This window comes from Bemisia tabaci, chromosome 1 (assembly GCF_918797505.1).
Source record: "Bemisia tabaci chromosome 1, PGI_BMITA_v3".
Classification (NCBI taxonomy): domain Eukaryota; kingdom Metazoa; phylum Arthropoda; class Insecta; order Hemiptera; family Aleyrodidae; genus Bemisia; species Bemisia tabaci.
The window spans coordinates 79,078,332-79,098,728 of NC_092793.1; the positions used below are offsets into that span (position 1 = coordinate 79,078,332).

Here is a 20,397-nt window from a genome sequence, read left to right on the forward strand (position 1 = left end):
GCCTATTGGCCTATACTAAGCTGAAATACACTACACCTCATTTTCTAATACAACCAATTAGGTGAGTACGAATAGGTTCTTCATAATGCTTTCTTAAACATTTATTTTACACTGAATAAAGTGAAAAGGTAACTGAAATCATCTGACACTCAAGTCCACACGCATAATAAGAGGCTTAAAATGTGTCAAGAAATATAGTGCAGGAAAATTGAGTCGGCAGCTTGAAGTTGCACACTTTGACTACATTTTGCTGTAACGAACCACTTTATTTCTGGCTCATTTCAGAAACAGCTCATGTGCTGTTAGTTTCCCTGAGTACATAGGTAGGTACTGGCAATTTAAGGTACCATTTCTGCCATTGTGAAATCACTTGTGCACATGAAATAATTTTTGATAAGGATGAAACTGAGCTTCTTCAATGTTGGAGAGCGCACTTTTCCTAAATATTTACTCACCAGAATGGCACACAAATTAATAATGTGTCGAATATGTACATGGTGTTAATTTTATATTGGAGAGAAAATCTAACATTTTTCAGGGAGAAAGACTGGATTGATTCATACGGTATGTCGTTATATCTTTGAAAATTAACTTTAAATCGCAGTCATATTATTCAAGCAACCTTTAGCTATCACTCATATATATTTACCATTTCTCTTCTTTCTAGTTTTTCTAGTTAGAATTTCAATCAATCTTTTTAAATTTCGCGCCGCCAGTAAACCTTCGTCTCTGGTTGGCGGTTGGATATCGCAAATGGATATCGCAAAGAGTGACGTAGCTACCATAAACTTCCGAAAAGAAAATGGAAATGTCTACGAAACAAGAATCAACGACTAACCTCTTTCCATGGTAGACTGAACTGAGTATCTTTCTCTTGTATCCGAATTAATATCGCGGTGACAAATATTTATTCTTAACTTTTAAGCCAGTTCTTTGTTATCATCGCAGTAAAATTTATTTTCTTATCGCGTCCAGGAAATGCGTTCGACGAAAATTGTGCGAGATCCGTTATCAAGGCAAGTGACAAGGACACAACACGAATCAACCAGCTCTGATAGAACTTGAAATTTTTATCTAAATATGGTAAGTTATTGACTCATTATTGTAATCCATCGCCGATTTGTATAACCATGCAATTTATGGCATTCATAATCATTCAAATCACGTTTTCCTTCCTCTTCTCCCTTATCAGTGACGTGAGTAGCTTTTTTTGACAAGTTGCAATTGTTTGCTTCACTGTTGTGATCTGTTTTCCTTTCATGACATTTTTTGGCTCATCATCCCGATCGTCCAATGTTTCTCAGGTTCTTCCCATAGTGAAAGTTCTAATATATTTTATTGCACAATGTTACTTTCGTTCCTTGACCTTAACTTTGAGGGAGAGTATTTTATGACGTTGTGAATATTGACTACCGCGTTCCGGACTGAAGAACACTTTGAAGGTTTAAATATCCATCCTAGCTAGTTACATGAAAATGTAGTGTCCCTCATTTTATTCAGGATTCACAAGTTTTTGGAAACTTCTCGATGCATAGAGGGCTTCTTCCTTCAGCGCAAAGTTATTCCGTATGATTTTCTTTAAGAATCCAAGTAAATAAGTATTTCTTGTTTAATTTCCTTATTTCTCTTGATTCTTATCAACTTCAAAAATTCCAATCTGGCCCGAAAATTTTGAGCTTTATATTGGCTCCGACTCCCTAGATAAGGGTCGGACTGTCTACCTGATTGAAGATGATTCTACACCAATTTAAAAGATGATTACACAGATTTTACATGATTTAAAGATGATTGAGTGAGGTCTAAGAGAATTGACGGTATCAATTCTTCCTTGTCGTGACTTTAAAAAAATACTCATGTTCTTATATTGTTTCTATTGTCTATTGTCCAGTAAAGTAAATATATCTGTGTTTTTTTTGGCAGCTCTGAATCTTGGTGACCTAATCACCATGGGAGACCCAACTAGTAACAGTGCAAGCAAAGATTCAGTTCCTCAGGCGATGGCCTTCACTGTCCATTTTGATAATCAGAAACAGAGCAACAACCTGGGTTCCAACAAATTTATCAAACGTCATATTAGGAACCTATCCCTCCCGCTAACAAATGTGTATCCCAGCAACATTCCAGCCGATGGAGGTAAGATGAAAAAAGCAGGGAATCATTCCGAAGGATACTTCTCTAGTGATGCAGAGGATGACATGAAAAAAAGTCAAACAAAATTCGATGAAGATTTGGAATCACCCAGCTCTTTACCAACAGAGAAGCTACTTGTCTCTCCCAATGAACCGCACAATTTTCTGATCAACCATTCGGATCAGTCAGATACTGAATCTTCACATAGTGAAACTGGAACGTATACGATAGATAAAGAAGATCAGGAAGTAATCAAAGCCCGCTTGAGTATTGACAAGGTAATTAAATTTGGCAACTTCTCGTAATCTAAGTTAAAGTAAGTTGAGGATTTAAGGGGCTGAGGGATTGATACCACCCATCTCAGTATTAGAAGTTCTCTGCTAAAATAAAGTTTCAACAGAAACAAAAAATCCAAATTTCAGTAACAATTGACTTTTCAGATGGGTACTTTGAAAAACACCCTCAAGGCTTGCAGCTCTGTCTAACATGTTTACTGAAATATCCTGGTACTTCGTCCTAAAGATTCACAACACTTTTGAAATGTAGAGAAGCTGACTTACAGATTCTACATTTTTCACCTCTTTCATGTAGAGCAATCCTAAAGCCCCGCACCACTAGCACCAGGCATTGCCTCTGTAACTTTTGAAGAAATTGAGATTGAGACTTAAAATTGTGTGAATGCTCCTTGGTCATAGGAAATAACTTTTGGCCCCCCCCCCAAAAAAAAAAAAAAAAAAATTAGGGGCTCCCTTTAGAAAGGGGCAAGAACCTCAAAGGGTTTAAAGGTGGTGCAGGACTTTTAGACTGCTCTGTATGTCGGTTAAAGTACAGTAAATAAGTAAGAGTAAAAGAAGGTGGGGATCATCATCAATGAAATTCAATGAAAAGGGTTTCATTACAAGGTAGGTCTGTAAAAATCTGAAGAGCTATACATGCTATACCGGTAGTAGACTCGCAATAATGCAGAAGCTTGGAAGATTCTGCAGATTTCGAATTACAGTTTACCTCATGGAAATGACCGCGTCTTCTGAGGATTGAATGGATCTGATGTTCAGTGAAAATGGCGAAATTTGGCCACAGCACTGTTGATAAATCGCAATTTAAGGGTGGAGTATCGAGTTTTTGAAGCATATCCTTGTGTGGACGCAAATGATCTCATTCTTTACGGGGGGTGATGAACTTATTTTAGCTACTGACAAAATTGGAGCTTACATGTTTAAATATTAATGTACTATTTAATTTATAAATTTTTTTGTTACCTTTGACACAACAGAAGACCTCACCTTTAATTTTAATCTGATTTTGCTTTTGTTCAGGTATTTGGAGTGACCGAAAAAATTGTCAACAACTGCAAAAGAGAGGACAGTAGCTGGATCAATGACTGGGCCTCGAATGTTGTTCGCCACAACCAGCAAAAAGTTATCCCTCAAAATCAGCCACATCGGAAGTCCTTCGGCGGGTTCACAAAAATTCCATCACCTGAGTCTCACCTCTTAAAACGTCCTTTATCAACTGAGAAAAATCAAAACTTACTGAAACTAGACCGTACCATAGCTGCCAAACCTCAAAAATTTAGTCCAAAATTAATTAGTAAAAAATTATCGAGTCAGCCAATAGAAGACTTTAGCGATAGTAGCTTTGAGACTGAGAGTTTCTTGAGGGAGACGCAAGAAATTGTATCTGCCCTCGAAAATCGAGTCAGTCTGTCTGTAGATTCTGAGGGGGATTCCGATCCAGATTTAACCGTACAGAACACCTCACCTAAGCATTATTCTGGTAAGATTTTAAACAAAAATGAACAATCGGACAGCAGTTGTAGTGAATCGTCTAGTCAGATAAAAGCGCCCGTGTCCGATAAACCTGCAGATAAATCTCAGTCCACTCGATACAATAGAGCTTTTAGGTGAGTCATCTTTTTTTCCCTTCTTTACTTGGTCTTGCTTTGTTGCGCCGTCTCGAGTTCCTTCTTTTCAAACTAGAAAATGTCCATCTTGTACGTGGAATTCTAAGTATGAATTCGAAATATGCAGCTCCAGTCAGTTGCTCTGTAATCAAGACTAACTTAGCACTATAAAATGATCAAAATGAACACTACTTTAATCATTACTGGTTAAAATTTTGATTCTGTGGTTGATATGTTTTCATGCATTTACTTATCGTTGCTCTAAATATTCATAGTGAAGACCATTTTATCCGAAGTTATCCAGGGACTGTTGCCCGACCATTGTTAATTATTTTTTAAATATTTGTTTTTGTCCATGTATCCAATTGATGCAAAAATCCTTTTTCCACAGTTTTTGGACCTTCCTGTTCTCCCGGAAGACCGAAAGATCCTGCTCTGTACAGGGAGGTCCAAAAAATTTGAAAACGTGGATTTCTGCTTCTTTTGGGTAGATGAACAAACGGAAAAAATCTAAAAAATCAGGGTTGGTCGAGAAATTATACCGCCTTGAATGACGAAGTTTACTGATTTTTTCCCCCATTTTCCACAGTTTGAGAAAAGGAAGACTTGATAAACCCATAGAAAAACCAAAACCTCCTCACTCACCAGTGGCAAAACCAAAACCTAAAAGTGTGATAGAAGTCAATAAAAGCCCTGGAATCCTCCCGCCAAACTTGCGACAAGTTGCATCTGCCCGCCCTGCAAACACCTTTTCAAGGACTGACTGTGGAAGATTCAGTATGCGCACTTCTTCTACAAAGCCTGCTGTAAGTTGATACAAATCAATTCATTTTTTTTTACAAGGTTAGGATCTGGTGCCTCAAAATAAGATTTTTCTTTACATAAAGCTTTTTCGAAAAGTGCCTTCAGTTGGAGTTCCTATCCTCCAAAATTGTTGATAATATAATTTTTATAATTGAATTTTACCGATGGTCTATGGACCAAAACTCATGAAAAATGGTTGTTCCCATACTTAATTTTCAGCGCTGATTTTATCTGTGGCCTCTCAAATATTGGAATCAAGAGTTTAAGAGGGTTCTGGGGATCTTAGATCCTGTAAGGTAAAACATTGGATTTTCGGCCTCTCTCTCAAATTTCTTAAAAACTAAGCTCCGGAGAGAATCAATGCTAATTATCACTCATAAAAATTCCTGTATGCCCAGTGCAATGGTGCTCTGAAATTTTTTTGCCTAGAAACCAAATTTTTACTCTGAAATCCCCTGTAATCCCCCTTGATCTTGAGGCTCTGATATTTTAAAGACCATGTATGAAGCTAGCTGCAATAATTGTGTGGATTAGTAATAATTTATGAGCTGTGTTCCTTAGTGATTCCTAAAATTCAGGGGAAAAAAATGATTATTTCTTCAAAACAAGGGAAGCCTTAGTCCTAAGCTGGGATCCTTTTAGAAAAAGAAAAAAAAAAAATCAGAAAGAAAAACATGATTATTTCTTTAAAACAAGGGAAGCCTTAGTCCTAAGCTGGGATTCTTTCAGAAAAAATTTTAGAAGAAAAAATTCTTAGCTTAACCTATAATGCCGTTCCAGTCGGGTCTTTCAAACCAAGACACCCTGTATTATGTGTGGCTCAAAATCACATAATGTTGAAGTGGGATGTGGGGTTCAAAACTGCAAATAATGTCGTGGATTCCAAACTAGACAATTACAAATTTCCAGAAAATGTCAGATTTTAATGGTAGGAGGAGAAAAATGGCTCTCTTCCAACATGATGCTTTTTATAGAGTTGGAAAGACTTGTGCCCTTTCACCATAATTACTCTTTTTACAAAAACGTGGTGAAGAAAGTACAATTCGGTCGACTTTAGCTGGAAAATATATTTGTAAAGATTAAATTCAATAGGTAATGACTGTGGTCTACTAAAGTTAAACTCCATGATGTTTCCCTCATTTGATTTTAAAAATAGATCTTCCCGCTCCAAAACCCCCATAAATTAAGATGATAAATATAGATACTCAAACCTCAAAGATGTAGAGCGGCTTATTAATAGAGGCAGTGGTCTTCTCCAAGGTCATGTCTCTTTTCACTGGCTAACTTGGCAGCTGCTCACTTTTTATTGTCCTTGAATTTTCAATTTCAATGTGCACGCCTCCTTTCCCCCGCTCTTTCCACTCCTTGTATTTAACTCTACCTTTTTGGGATCTAGACATCAAAGAACAATTTGCACATGTGGCTTCATGATATGAAGTCTACTTACCCTTGAACTCGTACAAATTAAGTATGTCTTTTTAATTAAAGATTTTGTTAAAGATGGGAAACACTTAGTAAATGTCAGGGTTGTTACAGTCAGGGAATACTAGAAAAACGGGGAAATGTCCGAGAATTTTGAGAAGTCAGTGCAAACTTGGGAATGTTAGGGAATTTGATGAAAGTGTCGGGGAAAAATTGTTAAGTCACCATAATTTGATTTCTTGAATGGGTTTGATGTTTCAATCAACAAGTTTTGCCTGAAAAATATTTCTAATCGTGTATTTTTAACCATCAAATGTCAGAGAATTTTACTAAAATGTGTCCAAGAAATCAGGAAAATGTCAGGAAATTTAATTTTCTAAACTCTGTGGCAACCCTAAGAGGTACTATGAGTTTTCATAAAATTTTAAATCCTCAGGAAAGATGACTAAATTTGATCATCTCACTTTAAATGCAGCTCAAAAAGCACAGGTGTTCGGCAGTGATGGGGCAAGAAGAGCAAGGGTTGTAATGATGCTTGACGCACATATTTTCTTCACAGTGTTTCCAATTTGCCCTCTACAGAGTGTCCAATTTTGCTTTTTTTTTTTTTTTTTTTTTTTTTTTTTTTTTTTTTAAGAGTTATGAGCAGGGAATGAAGGACATCTCTTCTACAAAATGCCTCACAGTCCAAGATTTACCTAAAATTTGCTGTGATCCATGGATTACGTAAATGGACATTTCTTGCGCTTTTTCACGCTCACTTCTCTGTAGGACCTACATGTAAGTTTAGTGGCCAAAAGTTATTTAATTTTATTTTAGTTCTGTCTCAGTAATACTAATTATTTTCCTCTTCTGATGACCAGAGTCCTGCTGTCTCCACCCCCAAAAATGTTGTCAATAAAAGTAACCCTGTCAAGAAGAAAAATTTTACACCAACAACGAATGGCCGCAGCAATTCCACTCTCTCTCTGAAGGAAGTGGAGTTCCAAAACTGGAAACGACGCAAAAGCTATGATCCAATGAAAGCTGCTGCTGAGGGACGATTGAAGCAAGTTGCTGCTAAGAAGCAATCAACGGATATTATGTCCCAATCTGTGACAAGCGTGGAGCCCACTCCTAAGAGGTTATCATTTATTTATGTTATTAATGATTTATTTTATGTGTATAGTATGAATGATCTAATTTAGTCAGTACAAGAGTTTTCAGTGATCCAGAAAATGTAGGTATTTAATTTGGCAGAATATATCTTGCAAATCATAGGAAAGAGGACTCGCTCAACACAACATTCGTTTTTTGGCTTTCTGGACAGTTTTAATTTTCGATCTCCATTCAAACAGAGAAAACTATTTTTGATGAAGACTCAAATGCACAAGACTTTGCAAGTGACCCTTGTATTCCTTTATGGTTTTGCTTACCAATCATGGCTCTTTTGAGACTAATCGTCATCCTACAATTTCATTGACTTGTATCTCGTCAAGGTTTTTTGTACTTTAAGTTTGCCGCGTAAACCAAGGAAGAAACGTATTTCATTTTTTAATCTCTTGTAATTTGTTCTTTAGCCCTGGGAATCCAGTTTTGCGTTCAGCATCATTCCATGGTGTTCAACAGCCTTCTAACAATGCCCTCATATCCTCAGAAGAAGATGATGAGGAAATGACGATATCTGTCAATGGAGATGAATATGAATGGCCAGTTCTTCAAGCCGCAAAGGTAGTATTGTTTTTGTTCTCCAATATTATCATTCCATATATATACCAATTCATTGTAAAATGGCTGAAAGTGGGATTAGGAGTGTTGATGGTCGTTCGCTTTAAAATTTAAGTCTGCTGTGAATAATTTAGGAATAAAGAGTTAAAAATTTCCGTTGGAGCAATTTCAAATGCTGAAATTTAAGAACATTCAGCTTTTTCATCAAAAAGCTTTATGCATAGCTGTCATTGCCAATCTATCACTATATGGTGCAATATCATCTGTTGTTTCTATTTTTCTTCCTCTTTCTTCTTTTGTACATATTATATTTTTTGTTTCTTCTTTTTCAGTCCTCTCAAGAACCAGCTTGTCAAGGTAGTAGAATATCTCTGCACAGTAACATCTCTTTAAAGTCCTATTCTTCAAGACATACTGCTGCATCAGAGGTTTGTTAAATATCCAGTTTCCATTTCTACATCCTCTTATTCTATGTACCACCAACGAAAGGAAAAATGAATTCTTGCCCTTCCTCCTATGAACATATCAGTTTGATTCAATTTTAGCAGAGCTATATTTCCACTGTTGTGATAATGCCAAGCGTATTTTGACCCTCAATTTTGAGAACTTGGAAGATGAATCGTAACAGGTATTTAAAATCGAAGCTGTCTGTCAACTAGTGTTGATTTTAAGTTTTAGTAAAAACCGGAAATACATAGGGTGTTCAAAAAGTTTTGCACATTTTCAGGTTTTGAGCGTATGAAAGTAGCTATTGATTTGCGGTTTATGTGTGCTTAAGGTAGACGCAATTACCAAGAAAATAAGACCAAAAGCAGTTCTCTAGCTTAAAAAATGACAGAGATACAGGGTTTTGAAAATGACATGTAGCGTGACCGCCTCCAGGATTTTTAGCCACAAATATGTTTGTCAAGAAAAAAAAGTTAAATGAGAATTGAGTGTTTTTATTGAAAAAACTTACAAAATCCTACAGAAATTGACAAACTTCAAGCTTCTTCATCAGATGACACAACATTTAGCTGTTTCTCGAAGTATTTTCCACCACTTTGAACATGAAGCTTCAGCCGTTCTACCCACTTCACAAGGACCATCTTTTCGAAGTCTTCTTGACGGAGGGTTTTGAAGAATTTTTGAACAGCAGTTTTGATCTTGGCTATGAAATCAAACCGTGTGCCTCTCAGAAATTTCTTTAACTCAGGAAGGAGCCATTATATAGCTGAGATCAAAACCGCTGTTCAAAAATACTTCAAAACCCTTCGTCAAGAAGACTTCGAAAAGATGGTCCTTGTGAAGTGGGTAGAACGGCTGAAGCTTCATGTTCAAAGTGGTGGAAAATACTTCGAGAAACAGCTAAATGTTGTGTCATCCGATGAAGAAGCTTGAAGTTTGTCAATTTCTGTAGGATTTTGTAAGTTTTTTCAATAAAAACACTCAATTCTCATTTAACTTTTTTTTCTTGACAAACATATTTGTGGCTAAAAATCCTGGAGGCGGTCACGCTACATGTCATTTTCAAAACCCTGTATCTCTGTCATTTTTTAAGCTAAAGAACTGCTTTTGGTCTTATTTTATTGGTAATTGCGTCTACCTTAAGCACACATAAACCGCAAATCAATAGCTACTTTCGTTTGCTCAAAACCTGGAAATGTGCAAAACTTTTTGAACACCCTATGTAATTAATTGCAACAGGTTTTAGAAAAACTGCTTTGTACCAATTTTTGGTGCAAAAAAAAATATCGGATCTCCTGTTATTACAAAGAATAAATTGGCACAGTTACTAGCAACATGGAAAGCTCCATAACATCTTTTTCTCTCAACATGCGTCATCCTGTTTTTTTCCGTTTTTCAGAATTGTATCGACAGTGATCTGATCCAAGTTGTCTTAAAACTCTCCAATAAACTGAAAGGAAACTCCTCAGCATTGCTAAAAAAACTTAGGTAATTTTTTACTGTTTTAATGTCTTAATGAATCGAATTAATTTAATTTGCAATTCACATGGAAAATAGGGATGAAAAAGTATTTTTCAAAATTAAAATTGTAAATGCTCAGTGGGGCTCTCAATTTTTTTTGGGGTCAAACCTGTTCATAATAAACTTGCTTTCAACAAAATTCTACTTTTAAGGAGGTACCTTTGAAACTACGCGAATCTTCATCTTTAAAAAACCAGCTTTAATGAAGTCTCAGAAGGGAACATTCACTTTTAACGAAGTATTTACCAAGGGAAAATGGCAATTTTTTCACTAGAAATGTGTTATTTAGCACTCTAACTTTAATTCCCTTTCTTGCATTTTAATTACCTTGTTTGAGCTTTTTGAAACTTGTAAATGCATTTTTTTCTACAACTTTTTATGAAAATACTCTTTCTTTAGGTAATTTCCAGCTGGTGCAGTAGTCTCAATTAATGAGGCTGGTATGGCTGTTCTATAATACAGATATATAAGTTCAAAAAATCTCTGTGGGGAAAATTTGGATTGAATTAAACAAAGGCTGTTTTTCTCGCGATTTGAGTTAGCTTCATGATCATTAGTGCAATGAGAATTCCACAGAACCAGGCAAAAATACAACCTAGCAAAAAATGTGTTTTATGCGGCTTGTGACCTAGTGAAGGTTGACGGTAGAAGTCAACAAAAAGTGAAAGTAAAAGGAGAGTTTTTTTTTGTTTTAATGTATTGAAATGAGCACCTTAACTTATTTTCCTGTAATTTCAGAATCTTATATGATGAAGACAAAGTGAAGTGTCATCAAATTTCCTCGGAGATTGAGCAACTGGAGTGCACAAGTTTTCCTAATTCTCCTTCACACTCAAATCCATCTTTGGATCTTGCTAAAACGTTCCAAAACCTCAAAAAAATTAGTAATTTCATCAGTGGTAAGTTCCGTTTTTAATTATTTCAGTGGCAAAGATTCTCTCCCCTATGCATGTCTGTATATCTTACTCGCCGTTCACAGCCACCTCACATATCGGTGGACTTTAATCGGTTTCATTGTGCAATTGGACGGAATTTTTTGGAATCAGCTTAACTGCATCAGCCGTTACCTATTTTTTTCCAATGTTTTCTTTTAGAAAAAAAAACCAAGCAACACTGATACTTGAAATTCGGCGAGTATCCTCTTCAAGATCTTGGGTAAACTCACGAAAAGTTCAAAGGCATCAAGTAGTTAGATTTTCTGCTATAAAAAAATATATATATATAAAGTCGCTGTATAACGCACTTTGGCGTTCTACGACACCCAAATGCCACATATGCCTGTCTTCCCAGAGGTTATCGGGCAACTGACGCCGCAAAATAAAATAAATAAAAAAAAAAAAAAAAAAAAAATAAAATATGAAAGAAATTCAGGCAATGTGCAATGCAGTTAGGCTGATCCTCGATAAATCTGTCCAACATTTTGCAATTAAGAACTACAATTTCTAGCCCAGTTTACAAACAATGTATACAGTAATGTACCATTAGTTTCCCTATGCACATAAGTGTTTTTACAGATGAACCAGAAATTGTAGTTCCTAATTTCAAAATGAAGTCCAATTCATCCCAATCACACATTTTACAGCGAGTAGATTTGGGGTAAGGTGCCAGTGAAAAGGAAGATTTCTCTGCCGTGACCTTTTTTCCTCATTTAGTCAAAACTACGCAGCACCTAATCCTATATAGTTTTGACTCCATTGACTCATTGTGACAGCTCTAAGCTGTCGCTCAACTTGGCATTAGTGTTCATAATATTTTGATGTTACGATGTATTGCATTCATGTCAATTTTTATATGAGTGAAGTGACCAGCTCAACCTCACATTCTCCTGAGTTTTGCTCATTTCATGGCTTACCTAATTTTGACAGTGATAAACTACCAATATAAGAGCATCCCAACTAAATTTTTTTTCTGTCATCCTTGAGAACCTATTATGAACGCTTATTATACAAGCTTCCTACTTAGTAAGTCAATAAATTAACAGACTGCAAGTTGAAAAAGGAGAGGAAAAATTGAGGGAGCCATGCATTTATATAATGTTTTTTTTTTTTTTTTTTTTTTTTTTTCCAATTTTGTTATCTTCTCAACGAGAAGTATAAACAATTATTTTACATTATGAGGTAGTGTTGCAGAATGCCTCGACAGTTTAGAGGCATTTTTTCTTAACTTATTGTTTATATAACTAGAAGCTCCTCTTTATTACACCTCTCTAAAATTACGAAATTTTCTTTTTTCAGTCCTGGATGAAGTGTTATTCGACGAGGAAGAAGAGTTTGCATAATCAAACACTTGAGTTTTAACTTTTTATTTTTTCACAAAAGAAGAAGGTGCTTTTTATTCATGTTGTTTATTTTTTTACCTGATGTAATATTTTTCTTCATTTTAGTTAATTTTTTCTTCGATGACTCATCTGTATGTATCATTTTTTTTAGTTCCCTTTAGTCCTATTATTTCTTTTTTCAACATTGTTGAGTAATTTGGCACCATATCATCGCACAAATTTTTGGGTCATCCACTGTACAGTGAGACAATGGGAGCAAAGGCTGCTGTGTGCAATATTGTTGCCTCAGCTGTTAGATTACAATAATTCATGTCACCTGAAAGACTTTCTGTTTGATAAGGCGCTATCCGTAGAGTTATTCGATGAAACTTATTGTTAAATAATGGTATGAAAGTAATTAATGATTTCAAGATTCTTGTGGATACTCTCAGAACTGTCAAAGACCATAGATCATATTAGGAACCAAAATTTGAAGATTTGTGAGGTTTCCCATGTTTTTTCAACTTCAAATCATTTTTGCATCTCTGCCAAACCCTTCAAATGTTTTCTGTCAGTTTCTTATTTTCGGTATTCTCAGTATCTCTAATATTATTTAAGATTCATTTTAAAGTTCCAACATGCATGAAAATAATTTCAATGAGGTGCAAACGTTATTACTTCTTGTATTAGCACTTGTTCCTGTATTTATCCTATTTCCGGAAAAGCTTATTAAATTTGGTAGCCTGTAGTTTCTCTGAGTCTTTGAAGTCTTTAAGTATATCAGGAGCACAATTATTGCCTCAATACAACGATATCATGGTTCTACACTATTTTTATCGATTCAGACAACTTTAGACTTCATTAGTCTTTGATTTTAAATCTGTGAATGTCATATGAGTGACATTTTTACTTAATATACACAAGCTTTTAATTCAAACGGGAAGACGATGACTTAGTGCAGTCCAGAAGAAATAATGTTTTATTAAAATTTTGAAGAAAGTACCCTAACAAAGAAGATATTCATGCTTTCATTACCTCATGTCCTTCTGATAGAGATATTATCGCTCTTTAAATATACTTTTGACTAATTCAGTTCTTATTTTTTATTTATCGATAAAATTACTTTTTTACCCTATCAGTAACATGGAAAATAGATTGCCTCAGTTACTTTTGTGCAACTCATCCAAAATGCCAATGTTGTCATTATATGTAATTCCTCATGTTTCTTGATCTGAATTGTTTCAATATCATTTTGAATGTCAAGTTAATGTTAGGAGGTAAATTTACATGTATTCTAGAATCTATTGCAAAAAATCAAAGTATGTTGAATTACAATAACATCTGAGTCTGTTCATCGCTGTAGATATAAGATAGTCTTAATTTACGAACTTGTTTAGAATTTCTCAAGTTTGCTTTTTTTACCATGCAATTGTACATTTATATCAATTCATTTTGTATCATATATAAATTTTGTATATAAGATTGACGCATACAATTTTTGAGTTCCGTTCATGTTGCCTCATAAAAATTCACTATTTTGTTATTCTCTCCAAATTCTGTGTTGTCAATTGTTACCAGAAAGGATGGCTAGTTTAAATGAATAATTTTACCGTTTGCGTCCTGCAGCTCAAAAGCTGTTTTGAATTGAGAGCATCATGTCTTTAAACAAGAGTAAGGGGCTGATTATTGAAATGGACAGATAAAGCGATAGACAAAGAAGACTGAAGCGATCCTATTGGTTGAAATTTGTGGTTGTCATAGACTATGAGGGAAATGATGGACCAACAGTAGGGTCTCAAGCTAGTTGCCGATGGTAAGTCTATTACATCCTTTGTCCATTACAACCACCTATTTCAATCAATAGAATCTTTTTATTTTTCTTTGCCTGTCAATTTCAACAATCAGCTTGCAGAATATTCTAACGTAATCGCACCAAATCATGAAACCTCCAGTATTGTATACCCTATGTTCAACTGTAGCGCTAGATGCTTATCATTGAAAATTGAGTCATTTTTGTTCTTTGCTGTGACTTGTTCTGTTGTTCTTATTCAGCAAAGTCTGTGCAAACTGCTCTCTAGACTCTGGTTTTGTAACTGAATTATTTTGCTGTGCTATGGAAGAACGCTGTATGAACATTCAAATGTTGCCAAATTTCTACTTATGAAGTACGCAATTTAAAAGAAAATTATGAATATTTTTATCTAAAAGTTTCTGATGGTCTAGATCAAATTGCGGGCAAAATTCTCTGAAAAATATGAAGAAAAATTTTCACAAGTTTCCCAGGAAATCTGTATTTTATCTAAGTAAATTTGGCATAAACCAAAGGTTCACTTGGTGTTTTTTCTTAGAGCAGCAGTATAATTTAATGTAGTAGTTAATCAAGGTTTCTACTGTGGGGAAACAGAACAGATGCATTGAGAAACTACAGATTTAGAAAGGTCGGCACAGAAAATGTAAGGATTTTTCGTGGAAAGGTATAAATATATTGAATTTCCGAGATTAAGTTTAAAAAATAACCTTTAGGGTTTGCAATTTTTCAACATAGTTCACTTAATCAACCTCCTGTAGTTCAATTCCTCATAATTTGCTTCATTACTGTCCATTTCTGTATTATTCCTACATTCCACTTCCTAAATCAGATTTTCTTTTTTGCCACTTGGAGCTAAAGCTGACCTTGTTTCCCCTAAATGAAGTGAATCTCATTATGTTTTCGTTGCAGAACATTGGGACTACCAGGAAAACTATTTATGTTAAATGTTGAAAAAAAAATATTTATTCTAGTGCCTGGGAAAGAAATTCTGTATTTCGCAAAGTCTATAATATGAGTGAGTCACGGGGGGAAAAAAAAGAAAATTTGTATGCAGAACAACGATTTTTAGAAATCCTTCAAAGAAGAAATTTTTGTGGAAATAAATGAGAATGATAAGAATGTAATGAATAAGCAAGGGATTGTAATGATTAAGCATTGGTAGAAACCCTGTTAATGAACGCTGTTCTCCTCAATGCAGAATGTTCGTGTTTGGTAAATTGCTTCTGTAATCACCTTGCATTTAATGCTCCGCATAAAATGATAAAGATCGAACCTTTGTAGATTTTGGTGGGTTCTTAAGCCAAATCAGTGCATCAGTTGCGTAAATGCAGAGTTAAGGATTGATTCTTGAGACACATAGATTAATAAAAGAAGATTGTGAAGATCGACTATCTTAATCTGAAAGTCGAAATTAAATGTAAATATCACTTCTACACAATCTAAAATAGAAGCTATTTGTTTATCTGTTTAATAAAATCTCTCCAGTCGCCAAGTTTGCACATCTAATATTAGGTGAGGTATCGCCTTTTGAAAAAAAATGGTTTTCTATGTGAAACACTGCAGTAGTGCATGTCATGATCTATTATTTTGCTTTATACATATTTATCTGGCGAGTGATGAACACATTGCCAGACACGCTCTGAATGCTCGCTAGACAGCATGGATGTTACCGAAGCGCATAAAATCATGATGTACACTACTGCTTTAGGTGATTTTAATCCTTGTTTGCCTTAAAAGGCAACATTTCTGTTCTTACTTGATGCGGTAACTTGGAGCTGTGATAGATTTTATTATTTTCTGCTGCTATCTAATTGATCATCATCAGAACAAGATTTTGTGATGCGTGCCACGTATTTACTACAGATCGTATACTTGTGTTTGATACATGACTCTTCTAAGATTTTGTTGTTAAAATTTTTTTTTCTAATTATTTCAGTTGGACCTATCTTTTTTAATTTGAATAATTACATTTCTGCTTAGTTTCATCATCTGTTTTTCTTTCACATGCAGGCAGGCATTCAAAGAAATGTTTTTTCCCCACTTTCTGCGAAAGTTATTTTTTGTTATTTTCATTAATTTTTTACCAGCCATAAAACGAATAAGCTGATACTCGAAAAATCCAAAAAATCAGGGGAGGGAAAGGTTTAATTATAAAAAATTCATACAAATTCGAGAGAAAAAAAATATACTTGTACAAAAAAAAAAATAGAAATAAAATAAAAATACAAAAAAATTAAAAAAATATTGTCGTTCAAGAAGTAAAAAAAAAATTAAGAAATCTAATTTTGTTTGTTTTTGTTTGTATGAAAGGGAATGCTCCTTTTTGTTTGTTTATTCTAGGTTTTTTTTTTTATTTTTTTTAATATATATATTTTGACTCTTTTATAGCTGGTGACCTTTGTTCAATGCTCCGATCTATTTACCTTTTTTCCCCTCTAAATTTAAAGAGACTCTTAGATCATTAATATTCAGAAAAACACTTGATTCTTTTTAATTTTAAATAATCACTGGTCTCCGCCAAAATATGCCTTTACTGTCACATCCTTGTGGGGTGATGTGCACTGACATCAAATTTTTAATGTTACGAAAATTTGGGTAGATAACCTGCCAACGAAATCAATACAAAAACTTGCAAATAGGAATAAAAAAACCATCTCTTCTACACGTGTTTACTTAATAATTGATTATATTTAAAACGAATGTTCTTTACTTTGATGCTCTTCCTTGATTTGTCGCGCCGATAAAATTGTTAAAATTTTAGAATTGATAGACTTAAATTCATGGAATTTTTGTGCATGAGATTGTTGAGTATGTAAACATAGACTTTGTAGCTTATTAAAAGGGGTCGAAATGTTTGAAAGCTGATGATCATAAGCGAATAAATTTATTTTAATTTTGAAGTGTCTTCTGAAAGTAAAATGTGATAATTGCATGAAATGAATCAGCTAGTTATTAATTAATAGAACTTATCTCGCAAAGATCTGTCCTTTTTATAGGAACACTGTTTTGTTAGATTAAATGTCATTTCTCTTGTGACATGTAGATTTAATTCTTCTGTGATGAAGTGTCTTTTTTGTATTAAATTAAGAAGGAAACCAAATTCATGAAATTCTAGTATATTGAGTAGATGTTTGATTATGAATGGAGTGAATCAAATGCGTAAGTACTGCACCAAGCAAGTCTTATCAATCATCATCAAATTTCATCAAAGCTTTTTGATTTATTTTTTTAATTTTTTACAGGGGAATGGTCCTTCAGATTTTATATAAAATTTCCATCAATTTTTATCATTTCACACAAGAAATCTTTCGAAATTTCCAAAATAGTTTACACTACCGCTCCTATAAAAAAATAAATCATCTGATGAAATTTAACAATGGCAGTTATGATTTAGTTCCTTTCTACTCAATGCAATCCGATTATTACTGGATCAAGCATGCACTTTCAAAACTTAGCTGTGCTGAAAGAAAACTGTGAGTGTAAAATGTTGAAAGAGAGCTGTTGGTGTAAAAATTGTTATTTATTAAAATCGCACGAAAATTCAGAGGTAAAATGTTGAAGTTACATCCATCTCTGCTCCCTCAGTCTTGAGCTCTTGAGCCTCCGTTTAGCAAGAATTTCTTCCAATTATACACACTTATTTGAACTGCATTGAAATCAGGATCAAATTTGGTTTTTATGCAGGAGCTATTAATAGAAAATTTTCAAGCTTACTATTTTTTGTGATTTTGAGATATAAGCAAAGGTATGAAGGCAAAATTTAAATGAACAGAGAATAAAATGTAAATTCCTCAATGAATGCTAATATGTTCGTATTCTGAGGGTTTATTGCCAAAAATTTTGTCTTCATCGAGGGTGCATTCTTGACTGAGAAAGCAAACAATTCTGTAGAAATGGAGGACTATAACTGGTTGATTGGTTCATTTGACTTTCTTTCATCACTTAGGAGCCAAAATTACTCAATCCAGTCATCAATTAACACAAATTAATTTGGCTTAGCGTTATAACCTCCCAGTTATCAATGAAATTTTCGTGAACTGTAACCCGGGTGATTCGTGTAATGAATTATTAGTGTGAGTTGTCCAAGAGGTTAGAGAAGGGGTTAAATTTAGTGTGAGAATATCAGGAAATGTATTATAAGTATTTTGCAGTGAATCAAATGTGCTTAAAATGCCAAATGTTTAAGAATATATATCTTGATTCCGCATCAGTTGGTTCTGTCCTTAACAGCAGAGCTATTAGTATGAAGTTTGCATAAGTTTTAAGGATCTAACATCCAATATTATCGAGACCTTCAGGTCTGTAGGAAACTCCCGCGAATCTGGCTGTGCTCAAATGTTCCTCCGATCTATGTCTAATTGCTTCAAAGGGTACGGAAACTTCTCCAATGGTTCTAATGAACTCAGAAGTTTTCCTTCAGGAACTAAACGGTGGAGAATCAAGTTTCATTACTTATTATGTATGATTAATATTAAGTTGTATGAGTTAATTAAGTTTTCTAATGGTTACTTTCTGTTTACATGTGAGTATTACCGTCCATTTTTTATTCTCTGTGATTTCTGTAATTTTTTGTGTTTACTATGTAGCCTGGTAATCGTAAGAGTTCGAATAGGATGGAAAGTGTTATATTTAACTACCGAATCAAACTGTTGAGGTTTTAAAAAACCAATGAGCCATGCGAGTCTGGACTCATATTTCCTCGCAGTAACTTTCAAAACTTTTTTGTTGTTGCTTTTCACCTTTTTTCTTTGTGAAAAACCTCAAGTCAGTTCATCATTCTGTTTGCACTCTTAAAGGTAGGACCTAAAATTTCTCCAGTATTTCTCAAAGTCAAAACAATTCGTTAGCGCAATTGCCATTTTGTGGCAAATCCGTAGAGGGATATTCACTGATACTGATGTCATGCAAGACTGCTATCAGTGGTTCGAAATTGATCCTTAGCCCAACTTATTTAAAGTGATGTCAATGCAGTTTTCCTTAAGACGATATTTATTTTCATTTGGTATGGAATCTATCTAAAGGGTACTTAGATGACGCCCCATAGAATACCAGTAATTCATTCATCAACTGATTTGGCGTGAATGTAACTTGTAGGTCATTTTTATTGCATTGTTTTCATTTTTTCCTCTCTTATTAGAGTTTATTATTCGAAGCAACATTGTTGAATCGTTCAAATGACTACTTAGTGTTTTGAAATTGGTTCATTTTTAGCAAGGTATTGATTTTGAACCTAAGATTGTCATCTTTCATATCAGTGTCAACATCAGCGGTGTTTGAAGTTGAACTTTGATTCACAGTAAGACCTCTCTTGTTATAATTGCGGATGATAATATTGTAATTTTACAATTTTGCGCTAACTCTTACTTGGTCCTACTGTAAGTGTGTTTTGTTACTTTCATCCAATTCAGATTCTAGTTCATTTCTTATTCTTAGTCAATTATTTTTGTTCTGAGGAAGCAGCATCATATGAGGCTTTCTCTCTTCATTGCATCACACCGTAATCGTTACGATTTCAAATTTTGTTTTATTTTACTCATGATGTAGTTTCTGCTTTCATAGTTGCAGAAGGGGGAAAAGTGTGGCTTGCAAGGAAGATTTTGAAACAATTCATGAGGTATAAAATAAATCTTGATTTTCCATTCTTGGAATACTTTCATAGTATGGGAATCGTTAAACATGCATCACTAGGTATATATAATTTTCAGAATCCTCGCCAATGTGTTTCATTGATACGGATTGCTTTACCCTGTCAAATTGACGGGTATGCCAGCTTTTATAATACATAGATGTGCTGACATTGATGCGTTTTTTTATACGTTTGTCATGGCATCCAGCTCCAGAAATGAGTTTTCAACAGAGTATAAAAGAAAGGTAAAAGTAAGTCTGTTGACTCTTGTGGGTTCATTTTTGGTTTAGTATGTACTGAGTTTTTCCAATGGAACTCCTCATTTCTTTTTCACAGCAGCAACCATAAAACATGAGTTTTCTGTTCCTGGCTTCAGCTTTCAAAGTAATGCTCTTTTCATCTCTCAATGAATGGAACCCTAGTATCATCAATTATTTTACATAGAGAGGTTGATCAAAATGTCTTACATCTATTTCTCATGGCTTAAGATTCTAATACCTGAAATCATATTTTATAGTTTCATGTGTGTTACTCCCTCCAAAAATACTTATAATTATGAAAGCCAAAATATTGTATTCTACATCCAAGCAGGAGCACTTACTTCACTGATATCAAGTTAATTTTTTATGAACCTATGTACTGAGATAGCATCAGCCGTTAAATGAATGAGGAAAATTGAATTTAAAAAAATATTGTAATTTTACTGCTGTCAGAGTACACCCCGTATAATATGGAAATACATTTGTAATGATATTGAATTTTGTCTGCAT

The 20,397-nt window shown here is 34.3% G+C and overlaps 1 protein-coding gene across 3 annotated transcripts; it reads left to right on the forward strand.

The window, feature by feature from the left end:
- Positions 1-789: 789 nt before the first annotated feature.
- On the forward strand, positions 790-20,385 carry LOC109043955 (uncharacterized). Of its 3 annotated transcripts, none has more exons than XM_019061339.2 (10): positions 790-1,083; positions 1,921-2,408; positions 3,447-4,033; positions 4,623-4,839; positions 7,123-7,382; positions 7,819-7,969; positions 8,299-8,394; positions 9,813-9,901; positions 10,673-10,833; positions 12,169-20,385. In XM_019061339.2, the coding sequence occupies exons 2-10, from the start codon at positions 1,947-1,949 to the stop codon at positions 12,210-12,212; spliced, it is 2,067 nt and encodes a 688-aa protein (XP_018916884.1). In that variant the 5' UTR covers positions 790-1,083; positions 1,921-1,946; the 3' UTR covers positions 12,213-20,385. The 3 variants fall into 3 exon arrangements, with proteins under 3 accessions (XP_018916884.1, XP_018916885.1, XP_072162353.1); XM_019061340.2 differs by lacking the exon at positions 790-1,083 and adding an exon at positions 1,164-1,442; XM_072306252.1 differs by lacking the exon at positions 790-1,083 and adding an exon at positions 1,459-1,590.
- Positions 20,386-20,397: the final 12 nt, after the last annotated feature.

What these genes read in the sequence shown, in the direction of transcription:
- LOC109043955 (XM_072306252.1), top strand. Translation starts at nt 1,569, where the DNA reads ATGATTTTCTTTAAGAATCCAA. An exon ending in CTTCTTCTACAAAGCCTGCT is followed by an intron (nt 4,840 to 7,122) that starts GTAAGTTGATAC and finishes TCTGATGACCAG; the next exon opens with AGTCCTGCTGTCTCCACCCC. An exon ending in CAGTTCTTCAAGCCGCAAAG is followed by an intron (nt 7,970 to 8,298) that starts GTAGTATTGTTT and finishes CTTCTTTTTCAG; the next exon opens with TCCTCTCAAGAACCAGCTTG.